This window comes from Trichosurus vulpecula, chromosome 4, assembly GCF_011100635.1.
Source record: "Trichosurus vulpecula isolate mTriVul1 chromosome 4, mTriVul1.pri, whole genome shotgun sequence".
In the NCBI taxonomy this organism is placed as follows: Eukaryota; Metazoa; Chordata; class Mammalia; order Diprotodontia; family Phalangeridae; genus Trichosurus; species Trichosurus vulpecula.
This window is the reverse complement of record NC_050576.1, coordinates 33,808,107-33,831,570: the sequence shown is the minus strand read 5'-3', so window position 1 is coordinate 33,831,570 and position 23,464 is coordinate 33,808,107. Positions and strand designations below refer to the sequence as shown.

General features: G+C 39.4%; 1 protein-coding gene across 1 annotated transcript in view; it reads right to left on the bottom strand.

Moving 5' to 3' along the window:
- Positions 1-23,464, bottom strand: part of TESK2 (testis associated actin remodelling kinase 2) — a 132,127-nt gene that overhangs the window by 83,245 nt on the left and 25,418 nt on the right. The window contains exon 2 of the mRNA XM_036755288.1: positions 12,184-12,488. Within this exon, the coding sequence (XP_036611183.1) occupies positions 12,184-12,405 (222 nt within the window). The 5' untranslated portion in view covers positions 12,406-12,488. The remainder of the gene's footprint in view (positions 1-12,183; positions 12,489-23,464) is intronic.

The window sequence follows — 23,464 nt, the reverse complement described above, 5'->3', positions numbered from 1 at the left end:
TTATTCTCAATTTCACACTTATTAAGTGTGAACAACAAACACTAAACACCACTATATGCCAGGCACTGTGCTAAGTACTGGGATACAAAGAGAAGTAAAAGACAATCTCTGATTTCAAGGAGCTCAGAATCTAATGGGAAATTCAACATGGAAACAACTATATACAGGAAACACCATATACAGGATAACTAGGACATACTGAACAGTGGGGAGGCACTGGAATTAAAAGGGACTGTGAAAAGCTTCCTGTAGAAAGAGGAGATTTTATATTGGACTTGAAGGAAGTCAGGAAAGCCAAGAGGCAGAGATGATGAGGAGACAGTTCCAGCCATGAGGCAGAGCATGAGAAAATGCCCAGAGCTGAGAGATGGAGCATCTTGTTCAAGGAACAAGGAGGCCAGTGTTGATTGGCAGCAAAGTACATGGTAGAGTATGGAGTATGCAGTGCAAGACTGGAAAGGTAGGGGAGATCTAAGTTATGAAAGGCTTTGAATGTTACAATATTTATTATTTGATCACAAAGGCAATAGGAAGCCTCTGCAGTTTACTGAGCAGGGCAGTGACATGCACTTCAGGACAATCACTTTGGTGGCTGAGTGGAGGGTGGACTAGAGTGAGGAGATAAGACAGACTACCAATTAGGTTATTACAATGGTCCAGGCAGGAAGAGATGGGGGTCTGAATAGGGTTGGTGCTTGTGTGAATAAAGAGTGACAACAGATTACCTTCATGGAGTTGTAATTAACACGGCCATGTCTCCCCATCCTCAAACACCCCTCACTTCATCTATCTCTGCTAGCTACTCTCCCATTTCTCATTTGCCTTTCAGGGCTAAACTCCTTGAAAAGGTTATCTATGAAAGGGGCCTCTACCTTCTCACATCTCTACATTCTAGTTTCTGACCTCATCACTTCAACTGCCACTGCTCCCTCCAAAGTTACCAATGAGCTCTTAGTTGCTAAATCAATCTTCATCTCTCTTGAGCTCACTGTCCATCATCTACTTCTCCCTTCTAGATTCTTGGGACATTGCCTCCTCCTCGTTCTCCTTCCACCTATTGGACTGCTCTTCTCACAAAGGTCTGTCCTGGCCCCTCTACACTGTTTTGTTCGGTGACTTCATCAGTCCCCATGGATTCAATGATCATCTCTATGCTGATGATTCTCAAATCTTCTTATCCAACCTTAACCTCTTGCTGACCTCCAGTCTCAAATATCCAGCTGCCTATGAACACCTTACACTGGACGTCCAGCAGACCTCCTAAACTTAACATATTCAAAGATGAACTCCTTTTCTCCCCTCAAACCCTCCCCTCATCTCTTCCACACTTCCTTATTATTGTCGATGGTATCACCACCCTCCCAGTCACTCGGGCTGGTACCCATGTATTATACTCACCCCCATATCCAATCTGTTGCTAAGGAGGCGGGTCAGTGTTACCTTTTGCAACATCTCTCTCTTCTGTCCCTGCCACCACCACGCCCCCTGCAGGTTCCCATCACTGCACACCTGGACTACTGCAGTAGCAGCCCAGGGATGGGGGTGGGGCACGGAGGTCATCTGCCTCCCTCAAGTCTCTCCTCACTCCAGTCCATTCTCTATATACTGTAGCTACCTAAGTGATTTTCTTAAAAGTAAAAGTCTGACCATGTCTTCCCTCTACTCCATAGATTCCTACCACCTCTAAACACTAGATAGAAACTCTGGTTTGTAAAGCTCTTCACAACCTGCCTTTCCAGCCTTCTTAATACTCCTTTCTGCTGGTTCCTCACACATGACACCTCACCTCCTGTCTCCATGCCTTTGCACAGGCTGTTCCCCATGCCAGGCATGCTTTCTCTCTTCACCTCTGACTTGGAATCCCTGTTTCCTGCAAGACTCGGCTCAGGTAACTTTCTGAAGGAGGCCTGTCCCAGTCCCCCCATCAGTGAGCTGCCTCCCCTTCAAAGTTACCTTCTGCCCCCTTTAGCTGTGTTTTTATATACCTGCAAATATCTTTTGTATATAACAACATACATGCAAGTCGCCTCCTCCATCGGAGTAAGCACTTTGAAGTTAGGAACCATTTCATTTTCATCTCTGTATCTGTAGCAACTAGCATGGCCTCTGGTATATAATAGGTATCTAAAAAATGCTTACTTGATTGATTATAAGCTGATTATAAATTATAAGCACTTATTAAGCACCGACTATGTGCTAGGCACTGTGCTAGGGATACAAAGAGGTAAAAGACAGTCCCTGCCCTAGAGGAGCTCATAGTCTACTGGGGAGACAACCTGCAAACAAGCTACAGACAGGATAAAGTGGAGACCACCAACAAAGGGAGGGCCTAGTATTAATAGGCATGGAGAAAGCTTTCCTGTTGAAGGCAGGACTTTCCCCGGGACTTGAAGAAGCCAAGGAATATGGTTCTGGGTAAAGGAGCTGGGAAGGATGGAATGGGAAATGAAGGTGACATAAAAACAAGAGACATCCACACAAATCTTTAAAGGACTTGTTTTTCTCAATGTATCATCCCTGTAGGATTCTCTCCTGCTGCCTCAGTGACTCTGTGGTCATCCGCCTTATGACCACTGAAAGAAGAGTCACTCTCCTTGGCTGATCTTCCAAGGATAAGTTTAAGAAAACACGGTTACACAAAGAACTCACTGACAGTAGCCTTCCGACTCTATTTACTGATGGTATCTGTGCTTTAAAAAGGTCTCTTCATTCTGAAAGTCACTGTTCTTTGAAAATCATCTAAGGAGCTGTTCCCTTGTATGTGTGTCAAAAACTTGTCTTCTTGTGAAACGCTGACAATTGGTAAACAAGGTGGAGAGAAGGCGCTCGGGGAGGGGGGGGGGGGACCAGGGGTGAGTGATTTATGTTTCAACCGGATCAGAAAAACAGTTCTTTAAACAAAGAAGCAGTATGAGGTGCCAGGGCCGGCAAAGAGGCACAAGGCAAGAGAACTGGGCCCTAGCCCGGGCACAGCCACAACAGAGCAAACAGAAGAACAGCTCATATTTCTAAGGAGCCCTTTGGGGCTAGCTTCCTCACAACAACCTGGACACAATCATAAGGCAAGGACGATCCCCAGCTGCTGGTGCCCTTCTATTTCTTCTCCTATTTACACACCATCTTCAGGCTACTCTGTGCCTCTGCGCTAGCTGCAAAGTCTCCCTTCCGCCTCCTGGCTTCCCTGGCCTTCCTCTCTTTACAGAAGCCTTTCCCTGCTGTGCCCTGCCCCCCACCCCTGCCCAATGAGTGCCTTCCCCCTGTGAGCTCCAGGAGGTCAGGGACCAGGGTTTGGGCCTTTCTCTGTATCCTCTGTTCAGTAAATGTTTCTTGACTGACTAACAATCTGGCTCTAGCCTATCATTTCAAAGGGCTTATATATTACTTGCCATCAGGAACTCTACCTTGAGGCCAAATAATATTGTTTGCTGTCCTGCATACAAAACACCTCCTCACCCATTTCTGGGTCATCCCCAATTCCCAGAATGCTCTCCTTTCTCAACTCTGTGACTTGGCCACCCGAGGCTCAGCCTTTCTTCAAAAGAACTTCTACAATTTCCCCAGCTGTTAGTACACCTCAACACTAGTGTTTTTCATAGAACTTGCGTGTCTTCCTCTGGTAGAACGTAAGCTCTTTGAGGACAGGAACTGTCTCATTTTTGTATTTTTATCTCCAGTGCCTGGCTCACAAGAGGCACTTAACAAATGCTGTCCATTGACTGTCGGTCAATAAATATTAAGTGTTACTATGTGCTAAGCACTGGGGATACAATAATAAAAAGAAAAGATAGTTCTTGTCCTCAAGGAGCTTACAACCTAACAAGACAATACGGAAAGGGGAGTGGGGCAGAGAGAAGGTAGCCAGCTAGGGGCATGACAGAATGCAGTCCAATGAATACAACTGGGGGGACACGAAGAGTGGGTTGGTCTGGGAGTCCTCTTTACATGGAGGCTTTGCTCCTTCCTCCCGCCTTCCAATCAGAGGAGCAGAGGGGACTGAACGAAGAGAATCATGACACCTAAACCCTCATGCGACTGACACTCAAACCTCCTACAACGGGCCAGATACTGGTAGAACTAAGGAGGCAGGAGTTAAGCCACCACGTTCCCACAATAGGAGCATGGAAGTTGTGCTGACTTGGAGCAGTGTGGGTTAACTCTGTCCAGGCGGGGTGACTTTGGGAAAGGGGATTATAGAAACTGTTCTTAGGATGTTGGCAGAGAGCTTGCCAGCCACTTTTATCTTCATGAACTATTTTCCCACCACCTTGGAAATCACTTATACAGGAGTATTTGCATCTGTTTTTATTAAATGCATTATCTGTCTTGACCTCTGGAGCTCTGAGGCATCCGGTACACCAGACACAGAGCCATCATATATCTGCTGAGGTGGGATCTCCAGACATTCTCTCACAACAATTCCAACAACATTTTCCATTGAGTCACTTCGGACTTCCCACTCTGTACTGAAACTGCTTCATGGCCTTCTATGTAAAACTGGCAAACCAAGTCAAACGTATTTAAAAGTCTCTCATCGAAGCCACACCTGACTTGTCTCAATAGGATCTGAATCTCGTGCAAAATGCACATTAGCCTCAACCTCTGAGCAGGGATCTGCTACTGAGAAACACAAAGCAAATGGACAATTTAGTCAGATGACTTTGATCTGTTTTGCCTTCTTATCCCATGACATTGTTTCCATGAGAAAAAAAAAAGGGTAAACATTTGCTTTTCAAAAAAAAATAATATTTTATTTTTTCCCAATTACATGTAAAGATAATTTTTAACATCTATATTTTTTAAATCCTGAGTTCCAAATTTTCTCCTTCCCTTTCTCACCTTCCCCCTCCCTGAGATGGTTAGCAACTTGATATAGATTATACATGTGGAATCATGCAAAAGTTATTTCCATATTAGTCAGAACATTTGCTTTTTTAAAAATAGATTTTTAATATTATCTTTCACTTTTATATCACCTAGATTTCCACCCTGTCCCTCCTCTAGCCCTCCCTGAGAGCTGTGCTTTAGAAGAAAGTTTAGTTTTAAAATATAACAGGGGCTACATGTGTACCAGATCACTTAAAACGCATTCATGGCATTGGGCATAACCCCTGCAAAAGCACAGAGATGGGAGATGGAAGGCCACGTGTGAGGAGCAGCAGGTAAGCCAATGTAGCCAGATGGTAACGTATGGAAGGCAGGACGGTGAGGACAGCTGGAGAGGTCGATGGAGTCTGAGTAGAAGGGCAAAATGGTCATGTTCGCAGCTGAGTGGAGGATGGAGAACCACGAGCAGGTTAGTGCAGCAGTCCAAGTGTGAGGTGATGAGGGCCCATGCCAGGGTGAGGTGGTGTGAACAGAGAGAAAGGGACAAATATAAGGCAGAAACAGCAAGACGTAGAACAGATTGGCTCTGTGGAGTGAGTGCAAGTGAGAAATTGAGAATGAGAGCGCTGTTGGGAGCCTCAGGAACTGAGGGGATGGTGGTTCCTTGACAATAATAGGAAAAGCGGGAAAGGGGGAGGATTTGGGGGAAAGATAACGAGTTCTGTTGAGTCTGAAATGAAATCCAAAAGGCAGTTGATTCTGTGGGCCTAGAACTCAGGAGGACAGAGGGTAGGTCTGGGTAGCTAGATCTGGGGATCCTATATACGGAGGATTTTTGAATCCTGAGGGGGAAGAGGTCAATGAGATCACCAAGTGAGACAGTATATAGGAGATGAAAAGAGAGTCCAGGACAGAGCCTTCTCTCCATTACCTGCTGGCTTCCTGGCTTCTTTTAAAACCCAGCTCAAGTCCCTCCTTCTATGCTCTTATTATCCCTTTAAGGTTATCTTCCAATGATACTTCATATCTCTTGTGTGGTCAGATACTACACGCTACCTCCCCCATGAGCAACCTGGGGAAAGGACTGCATTGTTCCCTGTCTTTACACCTCTGGTGCTCAGTATGGTACCAGATAAAGAGTGAGCATTTAAATGCTTTTAGACTGACCGCTGTGCAGTGGGAAATGATAATTATGGTGAGTTTAGGGAAGCATAGGAAGATTTATATGAAGAGATGCAACGTGAAGTAAGGAGACCCAGGGAAATAATGAATATAATAACAATGGAAAAAGAAAAAACAACAAAACAATTTAAACTGGATGCTGAGAAATTACAATGACCAAGCTGGCCTCGAAGAAATGCAATAAGGAAGCACCACCTCCCACTTTGCAGAAGTGGGGGACTGTGGGTATGTAATATATATGTAATACACGTCACTTTTTTTCTCCTGATACATTGGCTAGTCTTGCAGAACTGTTTTTTTCTCCTTTTCTATTCTTTGTGATAAAGAATACATGGGAGGGGATGGAAGGGATTCACTGGAAACTTAGGTGATATTAAAAATAAAGCAATAAAAATTTATTTTGAAGTTATTAATACCTTTCACTGGAGTATAAGATCTAGATACTAATTCTGGTAGTAATCAACAAGCAAGAAAAGGAGACTTTAGAAACCTAGCGCATGCAACACGGACATTTCTTCAGAAACTGTTGGAATAGGTTGATGCAAGGATATAATTTAAGACATGATGGGTGCAATCGTTACTCAAGACACTTTCAGGTAAATTGGCCAAACATTTTCTCTGAAGCAGTTGCTCCTACTTCTAACACGTAACTAATTCAGTGTCCTCCAGGTTTCCACATTCTTCTCCCCAAGCTAGTCCTGTTTCTTCCGATCCCTGTGAACATGCTGCCGTTTACTGCAACCTATCATTGATTCCTTTCACAAAGAAGGCTTCATGCTGGCTCAGATACGAATTCCTCCAGCCATTCAAGAAACACGTCAATTCCTAGAATGTTCTACGGAGTACCGGGTTCCAAATGAAATCAAAACAAAAAAATCCCCAAACACAGAGAAGTAAAGAGGTCCTCCAACACACTTTTCCTGCTAACTCCCTGGCTACCAATGACCTGCCATTACTTCAAACATGCCTCACCTGCCTCACCGGCAAGCTAGGGATTTTAAACTCTTTCATCGGGTCTCTGGTACAACATGTAGGTGTTTCTCTTGTTAGGACTGGCTGACAACCACCAGGCTGATTAATAAGAACACATTTCCAAATGAGAGCTCAGAGGAGTTCCCAGGAGACATATAAACACAAATTAAAGGAATCATGGACAAACTGAGATGAATTCTTTAAGGCTCTATTTCTCATGCACAGTCTCCAAATAGTAGCTGCAAGTAAAAAACGTATTCTTTCAGGCATTTTGCAAGATACAGATTTGTTTGAAAGGTTGTGGGTTGGGTTTTTTTTTAAATGCCAGTCCATTTTTGCAACAATCCATGTCCACACGATCCATTGTAAGACTTGGGGTATTTTGAAATGGCTTCCTAACCCCTACATATGTAGGAAAGGACAAGATACCTTCCACCAAAGGAAGAAAAAACAGGACTTCCTTTTGTAGATGGAGAAAGTGCTGCAATAAAAAAAACAAATAATGAAAATGTTTCCTTATTGGTAATAGGCTGTGGCTGACTTACATTCACACTGTTATCTCCACAATATTCTACTCAAATATAGCTATAAGAATCAAATGTTGCCTTTGAAAATGAGGTTCTAACTGGTGCAGGGGAAAGGTACATGAATAATAGTAATAGCTCACATTTATATAGGGCTTTAGATTTGGCAAAGTATTTTACATCCATTATTTCATTTGATCCTCACAACAACCCAGTAAGGACGGTGCTCATATTATCCCTGTTTTACAGATGAGGAAACTAAGGCTAAAACATTAAGTGACTTGCCAGGGTCACCCAGCTAGTCAGGAAGTGGCTAAGGCAGGACTGCCGACTCTAAATTGAGCACTATGTCCACTAAGATATCTGACTACCTACCAGGGATCGAAGGATCTCAGATTTAGAGCCAGAAGGGACTTCAGAAGTTAAGTATAGCCCCTCATTTTACAGTGAAGAAACCTAAGATCCAGAGGAAATAGGGGACTTGCCCTTAATCACAGAGAGAAATCACTAGTGAGGCCCAGATTCAAGCTCAGGACTCCTGACGAGAAACCAGGTGCAGCCTCCCCAGCACGATTCCCAAAGCCCATCAAAACTCTAAATCTCTTCTTCTTACTATCTGAGCCATGGCTTTTTGGGGAGAGATTCTCCATCTCACATTCAATTTTTCTTACTCTATCTACTATTTGTGTTTTTCAATTCTGTTTGAAGAGGTCTGATTTCCAACCTGATTTCATTTTTATTAATTTCTTCTAATCATTTTATTTCTCTTTTGAACCATTGCCTTCACCAAATGTTTGTTGATGTTATGAATAATGACTGCAAAAAAAAAAAGGAAAAGGTTTTCAGTGAATTTAAAATACCTCTTTTCAAAGATCTAGACATTTCTCCAGGTACTGAGAATAAAGCAGAAGGAAATGTAACTCCTGTCCCTACTCCCAGAGCCTCTAGTTATTCATCTTTGTTTTCTTCCAGATCAAATGAACTTTCAATTCATTATTAGCCAGTAATGTATGGCAGTTAACAAGAAGAGTTGTTTAATACCTGAAGTAAAAGCTATTAAGAAAGCAATGTTCTAATTAAATGTTTTTTAAGCTTTCTGATGTTCCTATACTTGCATCATGAAAAAAAAGCAGAAGTCTATCCAACCAGCAGGTGGATGTACCAGGTTCCACCTCCAGCCCCACCCCACCCCACCACCATGAACTATAACCTATTTTAGCAGGTATTAAAAGAGAACTTCATACACTCCTGCCATAGAAACCTGTGATCTGCCCAAAGCCTCCCTTTAGAGAGGGCTCAGAATTTTCCAGCTAACTTTCATTTCCTATCAGCTGTTCTGCTTGGTTTTGATTCCACAAACTTCTGGGCACCCTTTGGCAGCTCCTTCCCCTTTCCAGCTTCCTTCTGTGTGCTGTTTTTCTGCATTAGATTATAAGCTCCTAGAGGGCAACTCCTGTATTTTTTTTTTCATTTGTACCTCCAGCACTTAGCACAGTGCCTAGATCATAGTAGGTGCTTAAAAAATGTTTACTGACTATTGATCCTTGGATAATTAACTACACCCTCCTGTGCAAATCATCCCACTACTAATTTAATTTTGCTTAAAGCCATAGAAATTTGTACTAAATTAACACAGCACTAAATTAAGCTATCTAGACTGACAGGCTAAATAAAAAAACCTGTCCTACTTCTATGGAGTCACATCCTGGCAGAGCCCAAAGCCCCTGACAAACAAGAACACCATTTACCACAGAAAGAGATTTTCTGAACTAGGATTACAATAGGTACTCACCCACAAACAAAAATAGCCATTCTGGAAAGCAGTTTGTAATTATGCCCAAAAAGCTATTAACTGTGGAACACCTTGGAATTAGGGATACTACTATGAGACCTAAACCTCAAAGAGATCAAAGAAGGAGGAAAAGGACCCCACATGTACAAAAATATTTAAATCAGCTCTTCCCATGATGTAAAGAATTAGATATTGAGGGGTGGCAGGTACCCATCAAATGGGGAACAGCTGGACCTGTTATGGTATATGAATGTGTTAGAATAAATTGTGATGAAGAGGATGGTTTCAGAAAAAAAAAACCCTAAATAGCTAGGGGAATATTTGCTCATAGCCAATATAATAAAAATGACAATACTACCAAAACTAATTTACACTTTTAATGCTATACCAAACAAAATACCAAAGAGATACTTTATGGAATCTTTTAAAATAATAACAAAATTCAATTGGAAAAATAAAAGATCTAGAATATCTAGGTACCATCTGGTATTGGTTAAAGAACAGAGATAGATCAGTGGAACAAATTTAAACAAGTGAAACTCAGAAACAACAGAACTCAATAACCCAGTGTTTAATAAAGTAGAAAACATAAGTTACCTAGGAAAAACTTTATTTGATAGAAAGTGCTGAGAAAACTGGAAAGCAGTCTGGTAGAAATTAGGCTTAGACCAATTCTGAACACCATATTCCACAATATGTTCTAGATAAATATGTAGCCTTAATGTTAAAGATCATGCTATTAAAAAATTAAAAGAGAAAAAGATAATACACCTCTATGGATGAGAGATGATTCTTAACTAAACTAGAGATAGAGGCAATTACAAAAGATATAAGAAACAACTTTTGATTGCTTGAAACTGAAAAGCTTCAGCACAAACAAAACTAATGCACCTAGGACAAAAAGGAAAGTAGTAGAAAAAAACTTTGTATCAAATTTCTCTAATAAGGTTTTGGAATCCAGGACATAAAAACAAATTCTAATCCACGTATATGTGTGTATAAGTCATTCCCCAGTAAATAAATGATGAAAAGATATGAACAAACAATTTAAAAGAACTACAAAGAATTCACAACCATATGAAAGAATGCTCCAAGTCATGAAAAACAAAAGAAAAACAAATCAAAAACAACCCTGAGGATTCATGTCACACCCTGCACATTGGCCAAGATAAAAACAAAACACGCAAGTCACTTAACCCTGTTTGCCTCAGTTTCCTCATTTGTAAAATGAGCTAAAGAAGGAAATGACAAACCACTCCAGTATCTTTGCCAAGAAAACCCCAACTGGATTCACAAAGCATCAGACATGACTGAAAAAACGACTGAACAAGCATTGGTGTCAGCAAGATTTTAACAGCAGTCCACAATGAAGATCTGCCCAATGGCCAGGAATCTCATTAAGCAAAAATACACCCAAGTCAAAAGCAATTACTATTGTCAGTTGAGCTTAGTCTCAACTTCCTTCTGATGAAGAGAGTAAAGGAAAAGATTGCATATCCCTTTCACAATCACACCAACAATAGCAGACATTTACTTAAGACTTCATAGTGAATGCCTTGATATGCCTTATCCCCAATTCCTTGGAAAAGACCAGAATTAGAAGAAATTTGCTCAAAGTCACATGACAAGTAGGCTATCTAGGACCAAACTCAGATTTTCTGACTCCAAGTCCACAGCCCTTTGCACTAGACCACGTTACCTCTCACAGATAGAGAACAATGTTTCCCCTTCCAACTTAAAGACTAAATCCAGAAATAGTCATGACATATAGATGTAGGCCATTCGAAGTTTGCCCCGGAGCCCCTTTTAGGGCAAAGGCACTGATGGAAAATATAGTTTTTTTCCAGCTAGAAGGAAAGACTGAAGGATCATGGGAGGCAGAAGTCATAATTGTTGGGGGAAAGCCCAGGAACTTTGGAGTCCTAGGGATTTTAGGAGCACACCAGGCCAGCAGTCCCCCAATTGCAACGGAAGAAGACTGTTATGCCAAACTGACTACAATCATGGTCAGTTGGAGTTCCATCTGGCTCACTGACCCACTTAAGAAGAGATTTCCCAGGACAGAATTTATCTAAGAAAGACAGAAAGGATTTATCCCCTCCTCACTTCCTCCCTCTTCTGCCTAGAAAAGTGGCAGCCAGTCCTTAACCCACCGGAGTTTCCTGCTCCCTTCAAATCTTGCTTACTCATGCTCTCTACTTTTATAATGAGTTTTGTCACTAGATAAAGATAGGCTGGTTTTTACTGCATTCTGAGCGACTATTTGATATAAATGAGTGGACCACACTAGAGGGAAGGACAAAAGGGAACCCCAGTAACAACAGCCCTGGACTTAATAATGAGCCAATATTGAAGTGTGATATCTCTCTCTCTGTCTCTCTCTTCCCTCCTTTTCCTTTCCCCTCCTCTCTACTCTTCTTTCCCCTTCCTCACTCCTACAAAGAGTGGCTTCACTCTTATGTATGTATATATGTATGAACACTGTATGTCCTAATACACCATATGTCCCAAGTACATCTACATGCTGATTCAACAAGCTCTTAGTGACCATTTCCTGCTCCTGTACTCATCCCAAATTTCTCCACTGCCTATCCCATCCACAGTCAGGACTTACCCACACTAGTATTTTAGATGTTTCATAATAGCAGCTATAAAAGCAAAATAGGTCAAATATTCAATTCTGCCTCTTGCCTCTTTTCTCTAGTCCCCATCACTTTCCAAAAATAAATGGCATATGTCATTAAGAATGAGTGTCTAAAATTATTTCTCAGCAGCTACAGTAGCCACATTAATCAAACTAATAACTAAGAACAAAGGGAAATCTGTCTACCTTTTGCAATGATGCTGTTCAGCAGAGTGCTTGAGATGAAGCTATAGATGCTCACTCACCTTGAACACTTCCGAGAAGAAGCCAGACCCAATCTTTTCCCGGGTGAAGTCATCTAAACGTGTAAGTCTAGAAAAGGCACTTATGAGAGCTCGATATGAAGATGGCCACACTCTTCCCATCTGGGCCACATTTCCATCTCCTCCACTGCCCCCTTCCAAATCTTCCAGACGCTCTAAGCGGGGAGGAAATCCTGCAATGGAATTCCGTTTGCTCCGATCCATAGTCCCAACAATCACTTTTTTCTTCTAAGAAAGGACTCTTCACATCTTAAATTCTTGTTGAGTTTTTCTATCCTGGTTTGACACTAAAACAAAAGAAAGAAGAAAAAAACTATTTTACTCGTCCCATCAATAAATATTATCCAAAGTCTAAACTCTCAAAGCACAAAGATTGCCTTGTAGACTCCAGTTCTCTTCTAGGTATAAAGGCAAAACTTTCTAATTTCTAACTTCCAAATATACTAGCACTATTTGAAGACCCAAAACATAACAAGTAAGTCAACAAGCATGAATTAAGCATTTACTATGGACCAGACACTGTGCTAAGCACAGGGCTACAAGGAGGTACCATATTCTAAGGGAGCAGACAACATGTAAATAGCTAGGTAATTTCAGAAGGGAAAGTACAAGTGGGAGGAGAGGAGTTATAGAGTGAAGGAGACCAGACAAAGCCTCCTGTACAAGAGAACACCTGAGCTGAGTTTTGAAGAAGTTTGGGGATTCTAAAGGGCAGAGACAAAGAGGTAAAATACTCCAACCATGGAAGAATGCCAGTACCAATGCACAGAAATGGGAGAGGGAGGGTCATGTAGAAGAAAACAGCAGGAAGCCAGGGGAGCTGGATTATAAAGTCAGTGGAAGGGAGTCAAGTGTAAAATGCCTCAGAAGCTGCAAGGCTGTGAGAGGCAGAGCAGAGGACTTCCTGTCTGAGCCTCAGGTTGAGAGAGTAGGAAGCCCCTAAAGTAAACCTAGTACAGAAGAAATGGTCAGCCCTGCACTATAGGAAAATCCCACTGGCAATGCAGGGAAGACTGGAGTGGGGAGAGACTCAAGACAGGGAGACCAAAATAACCCAACATCCATTCAAAGATGCTGAACCAAAGACTTCAAAAGCCTATTCCGTCCATTCAGCATTGTTCAGGTGCTGGATCAGATTTATAAGCTACATTCACAAATAATACTCCCTGACTCTAGGACTTCCAAAGTGTGAGCACTCCTTCACTAGTATAAATCATAGCTACTGCTCTCTGCCTCTCCTTGCATCACCTTGTGGCCAAATTTCCGGTGTGAGAACCTACCCCAGGTAATGCTCCTTTGGCAAACCCTTCAAGGACTCAAGGTCACAAGCATGACACAAGAAAACATCACAGTAAGTCTTCAACGGAGGTGTGCAAATATATCTAAAATCTAATATTTTTAAATTTAATATAATTTACCTTTTTTAACCAGAAAAGTTAATACCGGTACATTATATATTTCATAATGTATAGAAGAAAGGTTTTTAAAAGTGTCAAATTACCTGAGGAAGGATAGTATTTTCTTTTTACACATGAATTCATCAGGCTTTGAGCTCCTTGAGAGCAAGAACTATTTTTTGCCTTTGTGTTCCCAATACTTAGCACAGTGCCTGGCATATGGGAGGTTTTTAATAAATGCTTGTTGACTGGCTGAATGAATGAATCAAAGAACCACAGAATCAGAGATTCAGAGCTGCAAAAAAGGGCTTTAAAAGCCATTGAGTCTAACCCATTTTATAGTTGAGAAAACTGAGGCTAAAAGAGATAAATGACTTGCCCAAGCAGCCAGTTAGGTGTCTGAAGAAGGATTTAAACTTGGGCCTTCCTGATTCCAAGTGCAGCATCCCATCTACTGTGGGCAAACCTACTCTGTATCCAACACTAGGCCAGGCAGAGGGACTACAAAGATCAATGTGTCAAACAGTAAGAGGATAGAGTCTAGAGCAATTGGGACATCAGGGGATGTTCTATGAAAAAGAAAGCATCTGAGCAGCCTCTTGAGGGATGGGGTTTCTTGACAAAGCTGGGGTAATTAAATTAGTAGAAGAGGGGAAGTAAAAGCAAAGGACAGAGGCAAGGACAGGCAGATTTGAGGAATGGGAAATAGTCTGGTTGAGGGGGATTTTAGAACAGAAGATAAGGGTGGAAAGCTAGGTCAGAACAAGATCGCAAAAGACTCTGAACATCAGGCTAGGAAGCACGGATATGACCAAGCAAGTCATGCCTGGGGAACCACCGAGAGCTTGGGTCTTTACTAGTAAGATCTCTTTTTAGGGGATAATAAACAACATCTTGGAATGAGAATTGGGCTTATACTTCCTAGTGGAATTTAGGATTCTTTTAAGAAAATGGTAGGGTCAGTGAAGATGACCAGATAAGAAAATATTTCTGAGGCAAGATAAGGGACTGGAGAAATCAACAGGAAGGAAGCGACAAAAGAAAAAGGCAGGAGCTAGCTATCAATTGAATGGGGACTGAGAAGGAAAAAGAAAGAACATACATGCAAAAATAATAAAACGTTAGCTATTAAGTGTGAGGGCAAAATAAAGTGGGAATTACAATTGAAATGGACTCTAAAATGGAGCTACATTTTTACATTTTCTGATTATCAATCAGAAAGCATTTATTAATCACCTAGTAGGTGCCAGAAACTATGCCAGGTGCTGGGGACACAAAGACAAAGTGAAGCTGTCCCTGCTCTGAAGGAGATGACACTGATGCAGGAGACAGATGCCCATCTGTAGGGATATACAAGACAGACATCAGATCACTTTCTAGGGGTGGGGAGAGGTAGGATCAGGAAGGACCTCATCCAGAGGGCAGCATCTGAGCTGAAGTTGGAAAGGGACAGGGATGGCAAGGAGGTGGTACATTCCAGGCACAAAGACAAGACATGGACTGTCACGTGTAGAAAACAGCAAGAACGGCAAGTTGGTTGGTTTTGTGTTGTCACCGAGTCGCTTCAGTCACATCTGACTCTTCATGACCCCATTTGGGGTTTTCTTGGCAAAGATACTAGACTAATTTGTCATTTCCTTCTCCAGGTCATTTTACAGATGAGTAAACTGAAGCAAACAGGGTTAAGTGACTTGCCCAGGGTCACACAGCTAGCAACAGTCTGAGGCCGGATCAGAACTTGGGTCTTTCTGACTCCAGGCCTGGTACTCTATCCACTGTGCCACGTAGCCCAAGTTGGTTAGACCATATGTTTATTTGGAGGGAGTACATAGTAATAGGGCAGAAAAGATCTGAGGGGACCAAGTGTGAAGACCTCTGAATGACAAGCAGAGAAGTTTATTTATTCCTAAGGCTCACTGGAAGCCACAGGTAGTATCATAGTCAGGCTTTGGCAGTTGTATGGAAGATGGATTAGTGAGTTAAGACTTGTAGCAGGGAGACAGTAAGGAGTGTTGAGGAATGATAAGGGGTCCTCTGAACTCATCTTTTTGAACTGTCATATTTTCCAGAACCACTGGACCTGGTATATACAGGAGGTGTCAAGGATGAAGCTTCCCCCTTCCCCACCCCATCCCAAGCTGACATAATTTGTTGTTTACGCCCCAAACTGGACTCCCTGTGTGTCCTGGGGAATCAAGACATGTGCCAGTTGCTCTGCACTAGACATGGAAATTGCTTGTGTAGCTTTGCTCCTCCCCTTCAGGAGGGTTTTTGACCTTTTCTCACCTTTACTGCACTTACCCCCTCTCATGCCACACCCTTTTAGGTGGAGATTTGTGTTTTCTCCTCCTTTCTCTGTCTTACTGTTATAAATGTGCAAACCTGTATGATTGTGAACTCTGGGCTCCAAATGCATGTTCATTTTTCTTGTAACAACCTACTTTTCACCTAAGTTTTGTGAAGCTGTGATTCTGTATTGACAGGAGGCTGCTACAATTGAACATGCAAGAGATGATGGAGTCCTGAAATAGGGTGGCAGCTGTGCTAGTGGAAAAAAACAGCACCTCTATGAGAGATGTTGTTGAGGTAGGGACAAGATTTGGCAGATGATCAAATATATGAGGTGAAAGCCTCTAAGCCTGGATGACCAAATGGGTAGTGGTATCCTTGACAAAACTAGGGAAGTTTGGAAGAGAGGTGGGTTTTAAGGAAGAGACAGTTCTGTTTGGGATGTGGCAAATTTGCTATGCCTAAGGGACATCCACTTTGAAATCCTGCAAGCAGATGGCAACTTGAACTAGAGCTCAGAAGCTATCTGGGAATCATTTGCATATCGACACAATTAAATTCACATAAATTGATGAGGTCACCAAGTGAAAGAGTGAAGAGGAAAAAGAGAAGAGAGCCCAGGAGAGTCTTTTACCAGGGAACTAGGTCTAAGGAATATACATGCTTAGTCAAAATGAGGGGGGCAAGATGGAGGAGCCTGAGCTCTTCCAAATAACCCTCCAAACAACTTTAAAACAGCACCTCAAAATGAATTTTGGAGTGGCAGAACAGAATGGGGTAAATTAATCATATGAAAGAGCTTTCACAGTGGAAGGGGAAATGGAGGCGGGGTAAAGGTGGGGGGTTAAGGGTAGTGGGCAATGCTTGACCCTTACTCTCATTAGAATTGGCTCAAAGACGGAATAACATACATACTCAGGTGGGTATAGAAATGTATCTTAACCTACAGGCAAGTAGGGGGAAGCAGGGTAAAAGTGGAGGGGGGCTGATAGAAGGGAGGGTAGATTGGGGAAGGTGATCAGAAGCAAAACACTTTTGAGGAAAGACAGGGTAAAGGGGGAGAAAAGGATAAACAAGAAAAAAAAAAGCATGGAGAGAAATACATATTTAGCAATCGTAACTGGGAATGTGAATGGAATGAACTAAGCCACAAAAAAGAAGTGGATAGAAGAGTGGACTAAAAACCAGAACCCTCCAATATGGCATTTACTTGAAGCAGAGAGACAAATACAGAGTAAAGGTGAGGGGTTGGAGCAGAATCTATCATGCTTCAGCTGAAGTTAAAAAAAAAAAAAGCAGAGGTAGCAACCACGATCTCAGACAAGGCAAAAGCAAAAATAGATCTAATTAAAAGAGATAATCAGGGAAACTACATTTTTCTAAATGGTACCACAGACAAAATTTATAAGATGCAGTCAAAGTAGCACTTAGGGGAAAATTTCTATCTCTAAGTGCTTACATCCACAAAATAGAGAAAGAACAGATGAGTTATTTAGGTATGTTATTAAAAAAATTAAAGAACAATTTAAAAATCCCTAATTAAATAACAAATTAGAAACCCTAAAAATCAAATGAGAGATTAATAAAACTGAAATTAAGAAAACCACTGAACTAGTAGTAAATAAAACCAGGAGATGGTTTTATGAAAAACCAATAAAATAGATAAACCATTGGTTAATTTGATTTAATTTTTTATAATTTTTTCTATTCATTTTAAACTTAAATACAAAATGAGAAAAAAAAAGAGAGCAATGTCATGTACACAGCAGAACATAGAGAGGATTCAACATAAAACAATAATTTCCATCTCAGGAAAACCTATATAATAAATAATACACATTGTTTTCAAAGCTACCCAGCTTTATTTTTGCTTCCTTGTAGCTTTTCTTTTTACTTTTTTTTTTACCCTCCTTCTCCCCTCTCTACCCTAAAGCAGGCTACAATTAAACTCTCAGATATACACATACACACACACACACACACACACACACACAGAGATATCTATAAACATACACATAGGCACTCATACACATAAATGTAAGGCCGTACTATGCTTCCTTCCCCCTATCTTCTGTTTCTCTGAAGGGAGACAGGCAGTATCTTCTTTCATGGGTCCAAGTCCTTCCATATTTTTCTAAATCAACCAGCTCATCATTTCCTACAGTACAGTAATATTCCAACCCAGTTATATCCTATCTGAGAGCCTGTCTATGAAAGTTATGTCTATGTCTATTGTCTGTGAAATTTTTCCCAGTTTTCTGCATTCCTTTTATTCTTGGCTACATTGGTTTTATTTATACCAAAAAATTTTAATTTAAAATAATGGAAATTATCCATTTTACACTTCAACAATGCTCTCACCTTATAATATGGTTTAAAGTTTGATACTGTTGAATCTACTTCTTTTACATCTTTTTCCCCTGTTCTCTTTGAAATTCCAGTTCTTCTGTTCTTCTAAATTGAACTTTGTTATTATTTTTTCTAACTTAGTAAAAAAAATGTTTTTAGTAATTTCATTAATATGGCACTGAATAAATAGATTAGTTACATAAAATTGTCATTTTTTTATTATATTGGCTTTACTTACCCAGAATAATGAATACTACTTCAATTATTTAGATTTGACTTTGTGTTTTTTACACAAATTATTTTATGTATTTTATGGCTATGTTCATATAGTCCTTGTGTCTGTTTTGGCAGGTACACATTCAGGTATTTTAGACTGTCCAGTTATTTTAAATGGTCTAAAACAATATTGAATAATATTGCTGACACATAGTGTAGTTTCCTTATTTTCCTCTTTTGATTAAGTCTATTTTAGCTTTAACTTTATCTAGTTAGTTTGATTTTAAAAAAGAAAGAAAAAAAATTATCAGTATCAAAAATGAAAAGGGTAAATTCTCCACCAATGAAGAAATTAAAACAATTATTAGGAGCCCAATTATGTGCCAATAAATCTGACAATCTAAGCAAAATGATTATTTACAAAAATATAAATTGCCCAGATTGACAATAATGCACTGTTGCACAACTGATGGAGTTATAAACTGATTGAACCATTTGAAATATGCCCAAAGGGCTATTAAACCTGTTTATATCCTTTGATCCAGCAATACTACTACTAGGTGTCTATCCCAAAGAGATAAAAGAAAAAAAGGAAAAGGACCCATATGGACAAAAATATTTATAACAGCTCTTTTTCTGGTGGCAAATAATTAGGATCTCCTAATGAGGGGATCTCCATCATCTGGAGAATGGCTGAAAAGTTATGGTATGTAATTGTGATGAAATACTATTGTGCTATAAGAAATGACAAGTAGGATGCTTTCAGAAAAACCTAGAAAGATTTACATGAACTAGTGCAAAGGGAAATGAGCAAAACCAGGAAAATATTGTACAAAGTAACAACTATACTGTATAATGATCAACTACAAATGACTTAGTTTTTCTCAGCAATACAATGACCTAAGACAATTCCAAAGGACTCATGATGAAAAATGCTATCCACCTCCAGAGAAAGAACTGATGGAGTCTCAGTGCAAGTTGAAGCATACTTTTTTTTAACTTTATTTTTCTTGGTGGGTTTTGGGGGTGGGGGAGGGGAAGGGTACCTGTATTTTCTTCACACTCTGATTAATATACAAATATGTTTTGCATGACAGTACATATATAACCTAATATGAAAATGTTTGCCTTCTCAAGGAGAAAGGAGGGGAAAGAGTGTGGGAGATAATTTGGAACTCAAAATTTTTTTTAAAAATGCTAAAAATTACTTTTATATATAATCAGAAAATTAGAAAAAGATTTTTTAAAATGTTAGGCAAAGCTTAGGATGGTTTTATGAGATTTTCCAAATCTTTTTATGCAAACACTAGGCTCTATACTACACATGTTCCAGGCTCTATACTACACATGTTGTCTATTGTTTTCCTAACATCTAGACCACCTGATCTGGGTCCTTCCTTTAGTCCCTTAAGAATTCCAACCTCAATTTAAAAAAAAAAATCTGTATTCATGTTCCATCCTGTTGCTCCAGGAGAATGTAACCTATTGGAGGGCTGGGCTTCTCTCATTTTTACTTAGACATCCCCAGCTTCAAGAAAAGCACCTTGTCAAACTCCATTTTTAAACAGATTTTTAAGTGCCAAAATAAAATACTACTAATATCATGGAAGAGAAGCCCTTCTGCCTTCAAATTGGCCTTCTATTTCCTTGGCCAGGAAACCTTATGATAACCTTACTACCTACATAACAGGACGTTTCCTTATCGGAAAATGAAAAGACTGGACTACATTACAACTGGAATCTGTTCTAGCTTTAAGTGTAAGCTGCTATAATCCCTCTTTAAACACTTTAATGAAGCTTCAAATAACTGATTCTGACTTGTTTTAATTAGCCATGGGTAGTAGCAAAGCTAAGTGCCTAAGCAGAATCCCAAACCACTCTGTGAATATACCACATGTAGATAATAAATTCATATTAAAATCCATTGGTTTTAATAGCTTTTTAAACAAATGTATCAGTGCACAATGATAAATGATCAAAAGAAATGGGAAGACAATTTTCAGAGGAAGAAATGTGAGTTATGAATGAAAATATGCTAATGGGAAAAATATGAAAAAAATGCTCTAAATCATCAACAAAGAAACAGAAACTTTTAAAACTCTGAGTTTCCACCTCACACCGATCACATGGGCAAAGCTGGCCAAAAACAAAAAAGAAAAAAAAATGAAAAATGCTGGAGGTGCTGTGTGAAAACAGATACATATTAATATTACTGGAGCTGTGAACTGGTCCTGACAATCTGGAAGGCAATTTGTTCCATGTGCATAACCAATAAAATAGCAGAAAAAAATATAATCCAGCTCCTCTTCCAAACCTCCATGATGATCTAGAAAACACATCCAACCAAATTCTGATTGGGAAATCCAGGAAAATGTCTTAAAAACAGGATATATAACTAGAAGACTATGTAATAAGGAGGAAGAAGGGGGCAGAAGGCAGCTTGTAATACTTGACTCTCACCTGAACTAGTCAAAGGAGGAAAAAATATATGTACACACATACATAGCTGGGCACAGAAATACTTTTTGTACAACAGGGAAATAGGATGGAAAGAGGTAAAGAGAAAGGGGAAGATTTGAGGGAAGGTAGGATAACAGAGGAATTAGAAGAAAACAAAATTTGTAAAGGAGAAGGAAAAAAGAGAATGAAAAGTATAAGAGGATGGGATTGAAGCAAATACAAAATTAGCAATCATAACTGTGAATATGAAAGGAATGAACTCATCCATAATATGGAAGAGGAAGGCAGAATGGATTAGAAACCAAATCCAACACTAGGTCATTTACAAGAAACACACCTGAAACAGAAAAATACAGATTTAAAATAAGGGGCTGGACCAGACTCTATTATTTTTTAACTAAAGTTAAAAAAAAAAAAGGCAGGAGTAGCAATCATGATCTCCAACAAAGCAATAGCAAAATTAGACCTAATTAAAAGACATAAATAGGAAAATGACACTAAACATATCAGGTAGCAAATGGCATAAGCATCTAAATTCTTAAAAGAAAAATTAAATGAGTTACAGGGAAAAATAGACAATTAAATCATAATAGGGTATTCACCCCTCAGACCTATAAAATCTAACTAAAAAATAAACAAAAAAGAAATTAAAGATGTGAAAAGAATTTTTTTAATTTGATATGTGAGACCTCTAGAGAATACTAAATAAATAAGAGATAAACCATTAGCTAACTTAATTAAACAAAAGAAAGAATATCAAATTACCAGTATCAAAAATTTAAAAGGAGATTTACAACAAATGAAAAAACACTAAAAGCAATTATTAGAAGCTATTTTGCCAAACTACATGTACATAAAACAAATGAAATGAAATAAGTGAATATTTACAAAAATGTTAATTCCCCAGACTAACAGAACAGGTAAGAGTACTTAAGTAACTCTATCTTAGAAAAAGAAACTGAATAAGTTATGGAAGAAAAGTTCATGACCAAACAAGAGACAGAGAGGTTCACAGGAAGCTAAATGGACAATTACGATTACATAAAATTTAAAAGTTTTTGCACAAACAAAATCAATGCAAATAAAATTAAGAGAAGCAGGAAACAGAAAAAAAAATCTTTGCAGCAAGTTTCTCTGATAAAGGTCTCATTTCTAAGGGAACTGAGTCAAATTTGTAAGAATAAGAGTCATTTCTCAATTGATAGATAGATGGTCAAAGGATATAAACAGGCAGTTTTCAGACAGAGAAATCTAAGCTATCAATAGCCATATAAAAAAAACTGCTCTAAATCACTATTACAGAAATGAAAATTAAGACAACTCTGAGGGACCACCTCATACCTATCTGACTGACCATGTTTACAAAAAAAGAAAAGGACAAATGCTGCAGGAGCTGTGGGAAAACAGGCACATTGGTGCACACTGATGTGAAACTATAAACTAGTTGGTCATTCTGAAGTATTTTATGGCAATGTCCAAAAAGCTAATAAGCTGTGCATACCTTTTGACCTACCAATACTTCTACTAGGTCTATACCCAAAGAAAGAGGAAAAGAACACATATGTACAAAAATATCTATCACAGCTCTTATTGTGATGTCAAAATGAAAAATGAAGGGGCACCATCAACAGGGAAATGGCTGAACAAATTGTAAATGTGATGAAATACTATTGTGCTATAAGAAATGACAAAGGTGGATAGTTTCAGAGAAATCTGGCAAGAATCGTATGAAAAGATACCAAATGAAGTAAGCCAAATGAGGAGAACAATTTATACAAAGCAACAATATTGTAAAGAAAAATAACTTTGAAAGACTTAGGAACTCTGATCAATACAATGATCAACCACAATTCCCGAGTACTCAAAATGAAACAAACTACCCGCCTCCAGAGAAAGGAGAGGGACTCAAAGTGCAGACTGAAGTACATTTTTTTTGGAAAGGAATAAAATAGAAATATACATATAAATATATACATATATACAAAATTTGTAACAGATTTTGCTTTTCTTACTTTCTCAATGAATGAGGATGAAAAGGTGGAATTTGGAATTGAAAATAAAATTTAATTTAAAACAATTGTTCATACCCTTTGACCCAGTGATACCACTACTAGGCTTATACCTCAAAGAGATCAAAGAAAGAGGAAAAGGGCCCACATGTACAAAAGTGTTTATACCAGTTGTTTGTGGTAGCAAAGAAGAGTATCCATCTATTAGGGAATGTCTGAACAAGTTATGGTATATGACTATGGTGGAATAATATTGTGCTATAAGAAATGATGGAGGTGGCAAAGAACTGGAAACTGAGGGGATGCCTATCAACTAGAGAATGACTAAGTTATGACGTGTGAATGTGATAGAATACTACTGTTCTATAAGAAGTGATGAAGGGGATGGTTTCACAAAAACCTGGGGAGACTTATAATGATCGAAATTAAGAGAGCACTGTACACAGTAGCAGCAATACTATAAAGAGAATCCACTGTGAAATACTTAGTAATTCTGATCAACAGAATGAGCCACCACAGCTTCAAAAGGCTCATAATGAAAAA